At 42.6% G+C, this 17,836-nt stretch overlaps 1 protein-coding gene across 1 annotated transcript in view; it reads left to right on the forward strand.

Moving 5' to 3' along the window:
• Positions 1–211: 211 nt before the first annotated feature.
• The window catches only part of COL24A1 (collagen type XXIV alpha 1 chain), a 144,167-nt gene continuing 126,542 nt past the window's right edge, over positions 212–17,836 (forward strand). Inside the window, exons 1-3 of the mRNA XM_065656280.1 lie at positions 212–402; positions 7,894–7,955; positions 14,444–15,747. Coding sequence (XP_065512352.1) covers positions 347–402; positions 7,894–7,955; positions 14,444–15,747 — 1,422 coding nt within the window. The 5' untranslated portion in view covers positions 212–346. The remainder of the gene's footprint in view (positions 403–7,893; positions 7,956–14,443; positions 15,748–17,836) is intronic.

Here is a 17,836-nt window from a genome sequence, read left to right on the forward strand (position 1 = left end):
CCGGGGGCCGTGTTTGCTGATGTAATCGCCAGGCAGCCAGGGCTGAAATTTAACACCGCGGCGGGCGGGGAGGACCGCCGGTGCCGGGGCAGGCGGCTGCAGCGCCGCTCCGCCGCCGGACTCCGCGGGCAGCCGCGGGGCTCCCCCGCCAGCCGGCCCCCGGCGCCCCCCACCCCACCCCCCGCCGCCGCGCCCGCCCCCGCGGGCCGTACGCGGGCCGCCCTCGGGCTTGCGCGGAGCTCGGCGGAGACCTCGGGGTTTCATGGACAGGACCTGACCCTGCGGCAGCGCGGCGCTGGGCTCCGGCTTTCCCTCGGATCTCCGCTGCCCGGGCAAATGCATACAAATGCATTTGGGAGCCGAGAGGACAAGGCGAGGACGCATCTCTCCCGCGGCACAAACGTAAGCAGGAGCCGGGGAGGCGTGACGGCGGCCCCGCTCCCCTGGCTGGCGGCGACGGGGCGCCCCGCTCCGCCACCCTGCCGCGGGGCGCGGGGTTCGGCTGCGGCTGGCGGCGGGGCCGGCTGCGGATGGGGACTGCGGCTCAGCTGCCCTCCTGAGGGTAGAGGACCGGCGACTCCGGTGGACTTTCCCCTCATCCCTACCTTCCGTGCGCCAGCCGTAACCCCGTGAGGTCCCGGGTGCCCCCGGAGGACTGGCGGTGGCTGCGGGGAGCTGGCTCCCCGGACAGAGCATGCCTGTGCCGGTAGCTGTGCGTTTCTCCCCTCCGCAATGTTCCTTGTCTCTCTATTTGCTTTCCTGGGTGTTCCCGGTCCCATCCAGCACCCTCGTGTCATCCTTTCCCCGTCCAAGCCCACGGCCCGGCAGGCAGCCCGGCTCTGGGGTGCCCTGAGAGCCAGTGCACCCCCGCTCCCCGAGGGGAACAGGGATCCTGGGGGAAGAGTGTGCCTCTGCAGCCACAAGTAACCTGACTGCTCGTCCTCGCTTTTGGTATTAAAACACAGCAAACAAACAAAACGTGCAAAACTTATGTTTTAAGAGCTGAGGCTAGTCTCTTGAATAACAGAGATGACCAGATGAGGTGCCCTGTGTTTACATGCTTTTATAATAGGCTTAGGTATTTCTAATGCATCGTTATCTGTGATACAAAGGCAGAGCTTTGCTCTCCTCTGTAGTTTGCCTATAAGCAGCCTAAGCAAGATAATTGCAAACTTCTGATAGTTGTGATGATATTATCAATATGTGTCTTCTTTTGTAAAGTGCTTATTATATTCTGGCTGTGGCTTAAGTTAAGTTTACTGAGAGCTCCAAGCAGGACCGAGAAGGATTTATCTTGTGTTGTAGTGAGGATTATGCTGCTCAAGTCTGCCTGGTGTATAATCGGGGTGCACTTGAATGCTCGTGAGCGGTTACGTGGCTGCCTGAAGGTGGCCTTCCTAGGAGATCTGTGTGTTTAATGGCTGTGTCTGTGAGACTTCTCCAGGAATTGTCTGAGTGCAATTTTAAAAAGGTTTTTATTTGGTATCTGTAAAGGGATATTGCTAATAGAGAAACATAAACTGAATTACGGTAAAGTAGTCCAGTAGCAGAGATTCGGTTTACCCAAGTTCAAAATTGGAGATAGCTTCAGAATATGTATCTATATGTTTTTATCTTGTTTACCTAATTTACTTGACTAGAAAGTGACTCAGTTGCTTGCCTACATTAAGAAACCAGAATTCCTTTCAAAAGGATCAGATTTCTATGGCATATCAAACCAGTTAGTCCCTTGCAGCCTAGACCACCTTTTTGTGGAAACACCATTAAGTCAGACCAGCTACCTGTATAGGGGTGTCTCTGCAGGTGAAATAAATAAAACTCCTGCAGGTGCATGACTCCTAAATCTCTCACCAAATTTGTTGATGGAATACTTAATCTTAAAACATGAACAGCTTTGTGTTTCCCTTGTCTCTTGCGAGCATAGAGTTGTAGAACATTTGAAGAGCAATCTACAAAACGTACAGAGACAAACCCTGAAAGAAGACAGTATTTCACAGGAGCAGGAATTTGAGCTGTATACTTTTTTGCCTTAATACAGCAGAAAACACTTAGTGTACACTATCTAGACGAGAACTACTCTAAGAAATCAGGATGTACTCAAATGGTTCTAAAATCGCGTATTTTTCATTAACTTATCTCTCCTTTTAGAAATACCAACAGAGTTGACTGTTCTTTTGGATGTGGTAGTTTCTCATCTTAAGCCAAATGCTGCCCAGAGAGTGACTGGGCCACTGGACAGAGAGTTTCCATTCTCTGAAGCACAGCACTGTTTGTAGGGCTCCTCTTAGGCCATGGCTCCTCAGGAGGAAAGAGCAATACATTTTTTGATCCTCTGCTTCTCACCTTATATTGTGTCTCTCCCTTTCCCCCTTCTTTCAAATTAGGAATCCAGGGCAAAGGATTCAGGAGTTCCCCTCTTGCTGGTCAGGTGTGCAGTGGCATCTGTGCCCAAAGGGAATGCAACTGTCACCTGGGAGAGGCTGTGGAGGCTGTTGTGTCCCCTCAAGCCATACTGATAGTAGGTTTCTTAAAACTTGGAAGCAGCACTGGCCCTGCTGGCTAATCTCGTTATAGCAGCAAAGGAAGATAACTTTCTTCTCAGGTCTTGAAAGATGAGGTTTCTAACAGCTTGGGGTCTTTGAGAAGCCCAGAGTTGCTCTGTCCACAAGGCGCTATCCCCTTTTCCAAAGCCCTCCTCAGGCTTGACAGACACCAAGTGGCCATTCTCAGCAGTCCTCAGAGGAGATCTAATGAAATAAATCATGTGGGGCAGGTGCTGGTATTCAAATCATTATCACTGATGAGCAGAGGGTTGAATGCAGCCCTCGAGTTTAGTGTGTCCTGCATCTGTGCCAGTTACACTGGGAACAGGTTTTCCTGCCTTCTCTAGCAGCCAGCCAGTAGTATTCATTCCTTTAAATTTGAGGTTTGGGAAACTAGGCTGGAATGAAGAGGATACTGTTACCCTGCATCACTGTGCACTGACTGAACCCAGACTTTGTACACTGCTGAATAGTCTTCAGAGGGTGGAATTCTGCATCTTTGCTTGCCACATCTTGGTTTAAAGATTACCAGTTTCCTGATCTGTCTTTCCTAATTGAAAAAAATAAACACACATAGTTGCTGTCCACTCGTAGGAAGAGACATAGAGCCACAGAGTGTCAAAGATTATCAGAAAGATAAGCTCTGTTTTAAGTGGTATAATAGAATAGCTCAACCACATTTGATAGTGCCTTCCTCCAAATAATTATGTAGTTACCCTCAGCTTGTGCTTGCATATAAAATAAGAGAGAGGATGAAAAGGTAGGAGGAGGGGAGGAAGCTCAATAGATAGCTAGACTTTAGGATGGGACATAGTCAAGGGGTATTGAAACAGCTTCATCTGTGATGTTAAATGGGGAAAAATAGCCAGCATTCTAATCAGTTGGAGTCTCCTTGCCACGTGCTTTTGCATTTTTCTATTGTCGTGTCCCAACAGGGCAAGTCTCTTCAAGAACTATGGACTCACCTAAGGCAGGTGGTCCAGGGTTTCTGCCTGCTGCTTGCTTCGTTACTTGCAGCTGTGGCAGACGATGGATCAAGCCATGTATGCATTACACAGCAGGGAGCCTGGTAGCTTAGTGACAGTGCTGGTGTGAGAGTGGAGACTGAGAACTGGCTGTTCTGTAGCTTTTAATGGAAAGAGTAGTGATCTTCACCAAGAGGGGAGGGATTGCCTGAACAGATTCTCTCAGAAAGACAGAATTTCATTTTTTCACCTTTAACCATGGAGGGTTCCCTTGTACAACTTCATTTTAAGTCGCATATGGTTTCATTTACAAAAAGTTTTACTTGTGAAAAAGATAGAAGGGAAACTAACTTTTCCTGCACATTTGGGGATCTCCAGCCCTGTGGTTGTCTCTGGTCCCTGTTTTTTCTCTTAGCTGATCACTCATCTGTTCTTGATATTAGCTGAAGAGTACTGTGTAAGCCAGACATTTGTTTTTATCTTGCATTAAATGTTTCTGTATATCCAGCTACATCTGTGTAATTTACAGCCCTGGGACCATTTTGGAATTTCTTGCCTTCCTACAACATTTGCTGGGAGGTGATGGAAGCAGATACCTGACACGCAGCTTGTCCCTGGCTGATGTTGTGGAAGAGGCTGTTGCAAGGTTAAAAGGAGTCAACTTTGCATTTTGGGCTCTGGAGTTCTTTGAGCATCCTAACTTCAGAGTTAACTAAAACGTCTAATACTATTTTTAATTGTGAATCCATTTTACACCCCAGAAAGTCAAATAAAGAGTTGTCCTGTGTTTTAGCTGATACAGTACAATGCATGCACTTCCTAATGCAGCTATCTCCTGTCACTGAGCTTCTCATTAGATCAAAACATGGTGCATTGTGTGACACAGAAACTATTTACTTGTGAAATAACACCAGAACTTGAATTCTGATCTTCAGAGGTGAAAAAAAGAAGTGAGCATCCCACAGCTGATCTGCTGTTTGAACAACAGTCAATATTAAGTCTTTTGCAGGAGTGGCAGAACTGTTCCAGTAGACATTTCGTGGCTGTAGCAGGAGCAAGCCTGAAGAGAGGAATAGCTAGGGACTGCAGTGGCTAATTAAAAACCATGCCCTTACAAACACATAGGGATTTATAAGTCATAGTTCCCACCCCACTCCCCTTCTGTGATCAGAACTGGAACAATTATGCATATTTTTGAATATCCTATACATTCTGTGTATTTTCTTCTAAAACCCATGATGTATCTACAGTTTTACAGTGGCAATACCAAAGAAAAATATTACTATTATTATGCCTTAGTGTTCCTTAAATGATTCATTTGTTCTGATTGCCAAAATTTGAGTTCTCACAATCTGCAAATTCATATGTACCCTGTTTTCCCGAAAATAAGACAGGGTCTTATATTAATTTTTGCTCCAAAACTTATTGCTTTTTTACATGTATAGCTGCCCAGACACTACTTAAATTGACTTTTTTCATGAACTGTAACTAGGGCTTATTTTTGGAGTAGGGCTTATATTTCAAGCATCCTCAAAAATCCTGAAAAGTCATGCTAGGGCTTATTTTTGGGGTAGATCTTCTTTTCGGGGAAACTGGGTAGGTGAATAACCGATGGACCTAATTTTATGCAAGATCCAGCACACTTCACTTGAAAAACTTTGAGCAGATGTTTTAAAGAATGCTGCAGGAGATTCTTTAAGATATAACAGGAAAAATACGTTTAGTCTAATTTTATAAAGCATCTCTTCTCCACCCCCATAATTTGAAATCCTGTTTAAATAGGTGCTTTGCCTGAAAATCAGTGGGGCAATTGCTGAATTTGGTCCAGGCTGCTGATCAGCTGGAAAAGGAAAGGACAACAGGGAGGTTTGCCAGCTAGAGAGTAGGTGGTAGGGGATAGTGCACTCATTTAATCATTGTTTGAACCAACATACCTGCGAGGAATGGGAGTTGGCTGGGTCTATAATGCTTCCTTTCTCCTGCCAACATTTGCCATGGGTGTTTTTCCTCATAACAGGAATTGGGGGAAGGCTCAGCCAGTGGGTTTTGGATGCCAAGTGTCTGTCAAGGGCTGGGTTTGGGAAGGGGGCAGTTGAGAACTACCTGCTGCTTGGGTTGGACTGGGCTGGGGAGGGGGCCTGCAAGAAGCAGTGACATCAGCTGCAAGTACCTCCTACCCTTAAGGGGGACTCGGTTTGAAAATGGGGGTGAAACCCTATTCTGGAAGGAGAGTAAGTAATCAAACCCATCTCCTGCTAGATCAATGAATTTTGACTCTTTTTCTTTATTTCACTGGGCAAATTGAGTGATAAAGCCAGATTTTTTCCTTTGTGATTTTTCAGGCACTTGGATGTTTCTGAAATGTTTGGATTGACTTTTCAATGAATACTGTTGTGTATATATATGCGTGTGTGTATACATATATAAAAATGTTTAAATTATAGCACAATTTCTTGTCATTGTACCATTGCTAATACTTGGTTTATCCATATGTTATCCTCTGAGCTGAAGATAATGTGGCAGTGAATGCTCAGTGGAAGGAACTTGTCTGTCATTGCTGTTTGAACCACAGGTTCCTATATAAAGTGGTAGGAGTTTGTTCCTGAACTTTTTATGCTGTGCAAACCGGACTAATTAGCTGGCAAAGCTACATCATAGGAAGTTACAAGTGTTTAGTTGCAACTGCATTACTTTTGCATACTGTTTATTCCAAGTACTCTGGTACTCTCTAGCGTGGTCCAGCAAATGCTTTTAGTGGGTCTAATGTTTAATATTATGAAAAGTCAGTGAGGTTATATATATTAATGAGCAAGAGGGCTGAGCGGAGGCTTGAGCATTATCCTGGTTTGGGCTGAGATAGAGTTAATTTTCTTCCTACTAGCTGGTATAGTGCTGTATTTTGGATTAATATGAGAATAATGTTGTAAGACAGGGATGTTTTTGTTGTTGCTGAGCAGCGCTTACAGTAAGTCAAGGACTTTTCAGCTACTCGTACTGCCCTGCTAGCGAGGAGGCTGGGACTGCCCAAGAAGCTGGCAGGGGACACAGCCAGGACAGCTGACCCAGACTGGCCAAAGGGATGTTCCAAACCATATGACATCCTGCTGAACGAAAAACTGGGGGGAGTTGGCTGGGGGGTGGTGGCCGCTGCTTGGGGTTTGGCTGCGCATTGGTCGGTGGGTGGTAAGCAATTGCATTGCACATCACTAGTTTTGTATATTCTATTATTATTATTTTACCTTTCTCTTCTGTTCTATTAAACTGTCTGTATCTCAACCCATAACTCTTACCTTTTTTTCTGATTCTCTCCCCCATCCCACTGGGGGGAATGAGCGAGTGGCTTTGTGGTATTTAGCTGCCCGCTGGGTTAAACCACAACAAGTGTGGGTTGGCTAGTCAGTATCAGAACTATATCTGTGATATTTTAGAAATATTTCCTCTTAGCACCAAATAGATACAGGTTACTCTTATTGCTACATACATCAGTTTCTGTGCCTGGATGTCCGACATTAACAGAAAATATATTTCTCATTTATTAAAACATTCAGTCACTGATAAGAGTGTGATTAGATGCTAATATGATAATAGAGTAAAAAATAGACAGTCTGTTTTTAATCATGGTAAAAATGTATTCCTCACCCAACACTTTGCCAATGGTGTCTACATTCAAAGCAAAGTTCAAGCACACAATCTATATCGACCTTATATATGTTTGTTGCAATCAGTGAGCCTATGGTACCTACCAGTATTGCACTCTATCTGAACATGAAGCTTTAACTCAAAATGTTATGGGATTTTTTTACTTTTTGTGGAGAGCATGTCTTGTTTGTAACATGAAAAAATTTATCGTACAGGAACAAAAAGTGTGACACAACATTTTCACTTATCCTAAAATGATATGTTAGAGTGACAAGACTGATCACAGGTACACTGGAACAAAAATATCTAATGATCTCTATAGACATTAACTTGTCATTTGTTTTAAAGTTTCTTTACAGTAACAGTTTTGGGGTTGTTTTAGGGTTTTTTTGTGGGGGGGGGGGTGTGTTTTTTTTTTTCTTTCCAGGAAGAAATTTACGGCATAGAAGCATTCATATTTGAAGGCTGCTGCAAGAAAATATAAAACAGATGCAGTACTTTGTTAATAAAAGCCAGTGTAAAATATATGTACTATATATGAGGGCATACATAATCTTTGATCTTTGTATAAAATGTCTTTCCAACATTAGTGGGAAATTGTACGATGCGATGGCTTTGATCCAGGACTTGCTGAAGTCAATGGTATCCTGCCATTGACTTTGGACAGTGAATCAAGCTTCTAATTCCTGGGAGTTCTAAAACTTTAGATGTTTTCTCACAAGTTCTTTTCTTTCTTTCCCTTCTAGGAAAACTGTCCTTTTTATTGCAATATGTATAGCTGTGGGTGTTGCACAAGTACCCAAACAAGGTGAGAACTTTTTGTTGTTGTTGTTAATAACAGGATATTTGTATAATCTGTTACTGGATTCAAAGAGTAAATGGCTGTGACCTTAGGTTCAGTTCCTTGATGGTAGCTTAAAGAAAATACCATCTGCAGCATAATGAGAGCAGAAGTTTAAAGCAACCAGTTTGGAAAAGATGACCTTTTGAAAATTACTCAAATTTTCTGTCTATGAAATTGCTTACATATTTAAGCAAGCTCTTCATAAAAGAGAAGCCTTGTACAGTGAAAAGGCTTTGATTGTGTCTTCACTGCAAGTGGGTGTCCTTGGGGGTGGCGAGCTATGACCGAGTTACCTTTGCACTTAGGGCTGTGCAAGCAAACCACTGCATATAATAAAGGCTTAGTCTAGGCTGGGATCATTAAAGCAAAAAGTGAAATTGTGTATTCATTTGGTTTTGCATTCAGATGCAGATATTAGTGAGGAAATAGGGCTGTCTTGTTTTTAGTTTCTTTTTTGATCTGCCAGCTGTTATAACTGCACCAGATGTGCAGCTTGCACTAGAGACTGCTGTGGGAATGTTAGTGTCCCGAAGTGGTGGAGGCCAACACGCTATTTAGTCATTTCTTATCTGCCAGGAGAGTGGCAGTGTCAGTTCTCTGCCATGTTCCTTCACTGTACAGGTGAAGCAAGAAGTAGGCCATCCTTGGCTGGCAAGTATGTTAACTGCAAATACTCAGCTATTCTGTTTTCCCAAACAGCTGGGTTGCACGGTTAAGACAACTCATTCTTGATAATGTTTTGCTAGAGCCCTGTGGGATATCTCAGCAGCCACCCACCATTATTCTCACCAATACCTTTTTCTTTATTATCACTCCCTGCAACTGGCAAAGTGCCTTTTTTTTTTCTTTTTTTCTTTTTTTCCCCTTTCCTCCCCCCAGTTCTCTTTGTAGTTTTGCGTTGCATTAGTTGCTTGTTGTTTGCCCGGTAAAGGTTTGTTGCTGGTTTTTCACATTCAGTTCCATGTGGGACATTTTATTTCACGTTGATGGGATTTTTCCAGATTTTTCTAATAGCTAAGCCAAGCTCTCATCAGAGGAGGGGCAGCACCCGTAGGTGTGTGTGGCCTGCCCTGCTCCAGGCCTGCAGGGAGGGAAAGGCAGAGTCTGTTTTAGGGAGGCAGTTTGCCCTTTCCCCGTGTAGTGGGAGCAGATGAGGGATGCCATAGACAGGTGTGCAGTGGTGGTTTGTCTTCATCCCTCCAGCTCACCCTCCTCCTCTGCAAAGAAATAAACAATTTGTCTCACTTCTCATGTGCCTCAGCCTGAGAATTTCTTTTCTACTGAAACTTCAGGCAAGGACTGCGAAGGATGCAGGACTGGGGGGCAGCATGGGAGAGCGGGTGCAGCTTGGGGCTTATTTGCCTCTCAGCTGAGCTGTGCACAGAGCTTTGCAGAAATGGGGTAAAGCCCCCAGTCTTGACCTGCTTACATTTGATTATTTTTTATTTTGTCATCAGCAAACAAAGAAGCTTTCCTACTTTTTAAAATTACTCAACAGCATTTCTAGATGGCCATATGAAAAGCCTTACTGAATGGAAGCTCCCCCCCTCCCCTCCATGCACAGGTCCCACACACAACTTCATTTTCGTTAAGTGCTTGCTTGGGATCGAAACGATGCATTGAACCTTGATGCAACCTTCTGCCCATGGGTGAATTTGGTCCCTCATGTGCTTTATTTGTAAAGTGTGTAAACAAACACACAAAAAGTAGTTCAGGGAACAGCACAGTGAGGAAACCTCCTTAAAAAAGAGCAGCTCAAGTGTATCCTGCAGTCTCAGTCTATAACCTGCAGAGCTAGCACTATTCCATTTGCAGTGCTTAGAGTCTGCCCAGGAACAGGATTGTCTGCCCATTAGGAACATGTTAACACTTAAGTTGTTATTAAAACTTTCTTGGCAGTTGCGGGGTTTTGGTTTTTGTTTCTTGCTGGGGTTTTTTGTTTGTTTTGTTTTTTTTTAAAAAGAGTTTTCTGCCAAATATGAAGATGCTAGCTAGAGTAATTAACATTCCATCTCTCCTGAGCTGATGGGACAGCCTGTGCATGCTTTACCTGAGAAGCTATGCCTTGTTCACTTTGGTTGGCTGCTATAAATCACATTCAGTGAAATATATGTAAAGATATAGCCTCAGCCTTTAGGAATAGTACTTTGAGCTCAAGAACATACAGAATCAATGCTGGTTGGCTTTCCTATGGCAGTCACTTAGCCTGGTGTCTGGGAGAGCACTGGTTGCAGCCAGGTATCTTAATTAACCCAGCTGCAGATGCAGCATCACCTAGGAACTGGGCAACCTGATGAGTAACTGCTCTTGGTTCTGGTGGAGCTCACTGATGATGACCCTTGTCTTTCACTTACCCATGCTGGTAAAGGGAAAGTGAGTAATGTGTATACTAGGATTGTTGAAATGGAGAAAGCACTCCAAATATCCTGCCTTCAGAGTAGTCATAAGTATGGAGGATTGTGGAAAATGAACAAGAGAGACTGAGCAGAATAGTTCCACAGTTCCTTTTGGGGATTTTTTTTTTTTTTTGCCAAAGTCCATGTTAGGTTTTCTCTCCCCTCATGATGCAGTAAGGTTTTTCAAGTCCTCCTAGAAGGTGGAATGAAAGCACTTGACACCAAAAGCCCAAAACAACTTTTCCTTCAAGAAGATGAGCCATTAAAATTTGAGGGACCTAAGGAGTTGGGTGAACAGTAAGTGAATACAGATGTTGTATAGATATGGGGGTAAACACAGAAAACTGACTACTGATAGGTAAAGAAATAGTGGTTGTCATGCAAGGAGGAAATGTTGAGCGGGTTGCCTGCTCCCAAAACCCTGTGTACTGCCAAGAGCTTCTGAAAGCCTTAAAATAAAAATACGTGTTGGACCAGAAATGAAATGACTGGCCAAAAAATTCTGGAACAGCCTTTTGGCTTGACAGTGGGTTAACAGGCAGAAAGTCAGCAAGGAATAATTAGTTTATATTTAATCTTATGCTGTCATTTTTCACACAGAATTTATTTGTGTTTAGCTTTCTCAGGACTTGTCATTGTTCAGAGGAATCTATTTGCAGGATGTGGAGAATGTGTCTTATTTCTCATCATGCTCTCAGATGTTTTTCCTTTTTTTAGTAACTTTCAAACAAATTTTGGTGATTTTACTTGTGATTAGATTTATTACTGATACTCTCAAATGTAATTTTTAGATTGACTGTTTTAAGCCAGTTTAAATTTAAACTTTTTGTTTTATACTTCAATTTACTTTTGATAGATCGTGTGCATTGTTATTTTTAAATACAAATATATAATTATAAATATTTTTAAAATGCAAGTACTTGCCAAATATTTCAGGTTAGGGTGTGATATTTAGGCACAACCTGAGGTTAGATTATTAGCTGTTCTCCTCTGCGCAGTCAGCTGGCCCAGCCAGTGCACAGAAGTGCTAGAGCGGTGTCTCCGGCCTTGGGGTATTGTTTGCGTGTGTACAACTTTGGTACTGCCCAGAGCTCAGGACTGGTGTTTCTTCTTATGTTTCACAAAAGCAATACAAGTAAAGCTTTCTCCTCTGTAACTACACACAGACCACGCAGGACTGGGGGCCTGGGAAAGTCTGATAGTTCATTAGCAGCTGCATTGTGCTTCGAAGCTCTGCTATAACCTGACCTCTCTTATCAGTTTGACAGATAAAAATACAGCCATAGTAAATTAATTGCTCTGAGGCAAAACATCTTGAGAAATTGGCATACTTTCTGCAAAGATTTGTTTTCCCCGTACCTCTGTCTGCGTTGGCTACTTGCCACGATAATCTTGGCGCGTCTGTGAATCTCAAACATGACTAGAAACACTACAAGGTGTGTAATTTATTTCCAAGATGTACAGTGCATTCAGGTTGATGCTTTTGGTTCCAATTTATAAACCACTCTCAAGGAAATCTCAGGCTCTTTTCATAACTTAGCACTGAAACTAAGCCAACATCTGTCTATTCTTAAAGTTTGCTATGAATACATTCAGTAAACAGAGAAAGGAAAGACTGGGAAAGGAGACCTTTTTTCCACCAAAAGAGCGAACAATCATTTGTTTCATTTGCTCTTTTCTCTTAATACAGCAGAGAATCCTTAACTTTTCTTGGATACTCCAAATTTTGTTATGCCATTTAGTAGCTTTATTTACTTACTATAAGGACAAGGGGCATAGTAAAAGTACCCTCAGCTAAATGCTATGGGAAGTGCTAGTCTCTTCCCAGCCAGGCTTGTGAGATCAGTGCAACTGTTAGATACTACTAGTCATTTTTAATATAGGCAGCTCACTGGAGCTTAGGTCGAGCCAGTTCCGGTTACAGGAAAAAAGATGGTATTGTATGCTTCTGTGCAATGCTGTTTATCAAAACGACAATGTTTAGTTTCCACTTGTGCAGAAAATTAGAAAATTTGGCCTGAGGGACCTTGCACTCATCTGGTCCTGCGTCCTGCTGAGATTAGGGTCAATGTTGAAGTTGGTTCAGGTTGTTGGGTCCTGTCCAGTTGGGCTTTGAAAATCTCCAAGAAAGGAGATTACACAACCTCTCTGGCCTCTTGGTCCAGCACTTAACCACTTTTGTGGTGAGAATGCTTTTTCTTTGTATGGAGCTGGAGTTTCTTGTGTTGCAGCTTGTGCTCATTATTTCTCAGCTTTTTTCTGTTTCCCCTATAATCTCAATTCAGATAATGGACAATTGTAATTGGATTCCCCCAAACCTTCCCATCTCCAGGCCAAGCAAATGTGTAGTTCCTTTAGCCTTTTCTCATGTCACGTGTTTTAGCCCCCAACCTTCTTCTCTCTTATTTCCATGATTGCATTTTGTCTCAGTCTCTGCAGTATTTCTGTGGCACCTTTCACAAACACTCAGAAAAGCAGTTTTACCAATCAATGCTACAAGTGCTGTCTTATTTTGCAATACTACAGGAAGACTGCTGAGATATGTGATTTAGCTCCCGTTCAGACCTTTGTAGTATTTCTGTTTCAGCTGCAACATAATGGTGTCTTTCTATTCATCCTGAAAGAACAAGGTATTTTATGCCCACCGACTCCAACTTGCTGAAATCTGATTTAAGCAATACCAAATGAATTCGGTCATCTTTGACCATTGATTTAGGAGGAAAGTGGCTTTGAATTCTTAGGCCAGGTCAGGTATAATTTGAGTTTATCAGGGGGCTAGTTAAGTGTGTTTCTATCAATTAAGATATTTAGCCAGGTAAAAGATGGAGATACTGTAAGGTCCAGGCTAAGGAAAGGGCTGAAGCACGAAGCTCACATTATATGACACTGGAAAATCCAACAGTGAAAACACCATTGCACATTCCACCCTGTAGGAAGATCCCCTATCCAGACGTCTATATGCCAAAGCCAAATCTATAGGACATGAATCAGTAGGACAGCTGGTTTCTCTGTCTCCTTGAAGTCCATTGCTGCCTCCTGCTGTGGGGTGTACTCTTAATTCAATATCTTCTCTGATTAGCTGCAGCCTTGTGTTCGCTGGGAGGACAGGCAAGCCAGAAGATGGGAGCACTGCCCCTTGGTCCTGACATTTCTCTGCTTTCCTTGCTCCTTCTGCTTCTGCAGAATTCACCTCGTCCCTGGCCCTAACGAGTAAGCTGTGTGGAGGGAAAGAAGGCGGTGGTGCACTCTGTTGCAGCTTCTCTTGGAAAGATCTTTGTTTTCTTTTAGTCTGACTAGCTTTGGAACAGATACATACAATCAAGGGGGATCCCGCAGGGAAAACAATTCCCTTTGCAACCAGCTCTGTAATGGCACAGGGTCGTGCTTGATCGGAGGAGAGCTCCTGGTGGAAGCACAGCAATTCTTCCCTGTGCCAGTTGCGTTGCCTCTGCAGCACATAGTAACTACTCTGCAAAGCTTACCTTTGTATTTTGCTTTGAGCCAGCCACTGTCTTCTGGTGCTCCACTGAGCTGTTACTGTGTTATAAATAGCTTGTCCCTTCTTAAAAACAAAGCCACCCTTCCCTCACACCCCCCAATAATTTCAGTTAAACCTTTCTGATAAAGAGGAAAATCATGGTTTTATTGCAGAAGGAATTTGAAGAAAAAGTTTTTAAAAAAAAAATCTGGTCAAAGAGTAGGCAGGATTAGCCAAATAAGAAACTAACAAAGTCTGTTAATTGACTACTGTGAAAACTTGAAGACAGCAACTGGGGATTTTTGAGTTTCATAAGTGAACTAACCTACAATGAGCATTAGGTGGACCTTTCTATGTGTTTTTTCTTTTTTAAGATGGAAACTTTGTTCTGGCTTTAATGATTTGCTTTATGTGAAAGGTTGGTGTGCCTTACACTAGGGATTTGGTGGCCTTGCTGTGTGCAGTATATATGGTCTGGGAAGTACAGATTTGTTAAGATGTGCATAATTTGTTTATATGGATCTGAATTTATGAGCTTGTAAATGAAATCAACAGTGTGCCTTTATTTCTTTTTACAGCAGTAGATGTTCTTCATCAACTAGGCCTTGTGAAAGATGTTCAACAGCCCTCAGAGACGACAGTGCCCTCAACATCATCTTTGTTACCTCAGGGTGTTCGTCTAACCACGTCAGGAGTTGTACTAACTAGCGATGCACATATTGAGGCCCCCATCACTCAAGTCATACCATCAAATCTAGGGCATCAGTTCACCATCTTAGTTGGATTGTACTCTTACAGAATAAATAATGCTTTCCTTTTCAGTATTAGGAACAAAAATAGACTGCAGTTTGGTGTCCAGCTGCTACCAAGAAAGGTAGTGGTGTACACTGGGGGGAAGCAGCCTGCATACTTTGATTATAGTGTTCATAATGAACAATGGCATTCATTTGCCATTGACATTAGAGACAAGACTGTCTCCATATTTGCTGAGTGTGGAAAGAAGTACTATAGCAGGGAAATACTTTCTGAAGTGGAGACATTTGATTTGGATGGTTTATTTACCCTGGGAAGGATGAACTCTCTCTCTGTCAGCTTTGAAGGAGTTATATGCCAGCTAGATATTATTCCCTCTGCAGAAGCCTCTGCAAACTATTGTAAATATGTGAAACAGCAGTGTCGCCAAGCTGAAACGTATCGATCTCTGCTAGGAGCTCCACATGTGTCCGATGGGCTGGGTGTTTTTTCAAAGATGATGATTGATGAGAGAAGCCAGTCAAAAGGCATATCAGCTTATAGAAGGGAAGAAACATCAAACATACCTGTTACCAGCGTTGCTCAGATTCACTTTCTATCAGAATACTTCGAGACAAGAAATGCTTCTGCATCTGAGTTTCCAGAGGCCAAACCTCTGTTGCTGGAAGCTTGGTCTGAAGTGGAACTCCGGGAGAACGTCAATCTGCCTCTCCATCAGCAGGAGACAAGCAAAAAAATAAACCTTACTAAAACCCGCACAGGATCATATCCGAATACTTTAGATGATACCACGGAAGATGCAGGCAGGCAAAATGAACCTTCTCTGATCTCCCCTGTAAAACAAAGTAAAACCAAAAGCAAGGGAACGGACAAAGCAAAACAGCATTTAGATGAACCAAGCAAAAAGCAGCAGATCTTCAACACAACCCTGTACAGTTTGGCTGCTGACCTCTCTCTGGATAATCAGCTCGGTCCGGGGCAGGAAGGTGCCTTTGATGCTGATGAGACTTATTACACGGAAAACAGTTATGACATTGGTATTGATAATTATGCTCATGACTATGAAGATCTTGACAAAATGTTTGAAATGGGAAGTGTCAGAGGTCCAAAGGGGGAAACTGGACCTCCTGTAAGTTATCTTTACTACACTTTTTACTATAATGCAGTGACATACATTTAACAGAGGCTTTGAAAGAAACCTCGCAAAGCATGCCAAAGCTGTGACTGCAACTTCTCCTGGCCGTACTGTACAAATATTTGTCTGCCCTAAGTTTTTCTCTTTCCCGCATGTAATTTTGGTGCAAGTGTTGTATATTTTTGTTTACTGGCAGAATACGAAGATAGCGAAGACATTCACATTCTGGTGAAGTGGTAGGCAACCCAGACTTCTTTAAAATTTGAAATGCAGCCAGGTGTTTGTAATTGGTAATTATGGAGACTGCTCACTTAACACTACAGGATAAATTCATACATCACACAAATGTAGACACTGATCCATTAAAAGAACAACAAGGCTGTTTAGAAGACTGACATAGTTTTCTCAGTTGCGCAATGCTACCAAAATTCATAGTTGTAGAAAGAGACCAGTTCCAGAATCTAGGCTGGTAAAACCATTTGTAACCCCAGGTTACAGGGTCATGCAAATCTGCATGTAAAATGACTGTTAGAACAGTCTTACAAGATTTTGTGGCATTATTTCAGTTTGCAGGATAAGTGAACCCTGAAACAATTGCAAATGCACAGTAGCGCTTTTGATAGAAACCCATTTGTCCTTTCTTATTGTGTGTACAAGGCTCATAAATTTTGTAATGCATACAAGTGGCAGCAAATATATATGAAGCTACAGACAAAGAACAGCAGTTCCTGCTTAGCCTGGGAAATATGTTAGTTCTTGTTTGAGTCTTTGGTTAAAATTTTTAAGCCATAGAATGGAGTAGATAATTCCACTTGCCCTTTCCCCCCCCCCTTTTTCTTTTTGTCTGTATTTATTATTGGAAAGCAATTTGATATCTGTTAAGCAGCTCCTAATATACATTTGAATGTGCCCATAAATTTACGCGTGTATTGTTTCAGCACTGAAATATTTTTTGATTAAGATAGTCAGCAACTGAAAACCTATTTAAAGGTTCAATTATTGTTCTAAACAGGATCCAGATGCAAAGGGATTGTTACACAATTTAAAAATATGTTAACAAGTAATTCACGTTAGTCTGGGGTACTCTTGCTTAATCTCTTTGAATGTGAAGTCAGTCTTTTTTTCTTTTTTGTCCCTTGTAGTATTTATGGGGATATATCACAAAGTACGTAGCTGTCATCAACATGAGGTTAATTTCCATTTTTGGAGCTTAGGATGTTTAGTAACTGCTAATGGAAACCTTTAATTTTAGCACATCGCTTGTACATTGTGATGGCACAGAAATGACTGCTGATAATGCTGTTGGTTGTTTGCATTACTAAGAAACTCCAAGCAAATGATATGGTGGTGGTTTTTTGTGGTTTTTTTTTGTTGTTGTTGTCGGTTTTATTTGTTTGTTTTAGGCACTATATATGCAGCATCAAAGTTGATAGCTGATGTGGAGAGTTCAAAGATGACTGTGTTACCATTTTCTTGCCTGTCTTATAGACTGGGGACGCAGAAGTTTGCCTCATCTAGGAAGGCAGTTAGAGCAGACCTTGTGTTCGGTATAGTCCGTAGCAATTAATATGGTGAATTTGCCCTGAGGTGTTTTGCTGGGTCACGATTTAAATAATATGCCCGAGGTCTTAGCGGTCTGTGGCAGAACTGGGAAGTTAGTCTAGACCTTTGTGGGCCCTGGTTTGGCTGAAGGGGCTTGTAGCACACACTGGAACAGAGGAAAAGCCAGAGCATTTTGCTGCCGGAGAGGTTGGCGCCAAAAGGGGAAGAGGCCTCCGCGTGGCCTGATTCACACAAGCTTTTGTAACAAATTGTGCTCTGTGGAGGTTGTGTGACTTGGTACCCGTCACTGGTGTTGGCCTCACACTTGAAAAGGTGATCTTGGTTTGCTTTCCCAGTCTAGTACACCCATGTAGAGAACACCAGAGATAATCCAGTTTTTCTGTGTGTGGTGTTAACACCTTAATACCTAAGTATCCACAGAGTCTTATTAATGGAGAGCCTAAAAAAGCAACACTGAGGAACTTGCAAACTTCCCTTGCAGCAAAAAATCCTGATGAGGCATGAAACCCCCTCCCCCTTC

The sequence above is a fragment of the Caloenas nicobarica genome, chromosome Z, assembly GCF_036013445.1.
Source record: "Caloenas nicobarica isolate bCalNic1 chromosome Z, bCalNic1.hap1, whole genome shotgun sequence".
In the NCBI taxonomy this organism is placed as follows: Eukaryota; Metazoa; Chordata; class Aves; order Columbiformes; family Columbidae; genus Caloenas; species Caloenas nicobarica.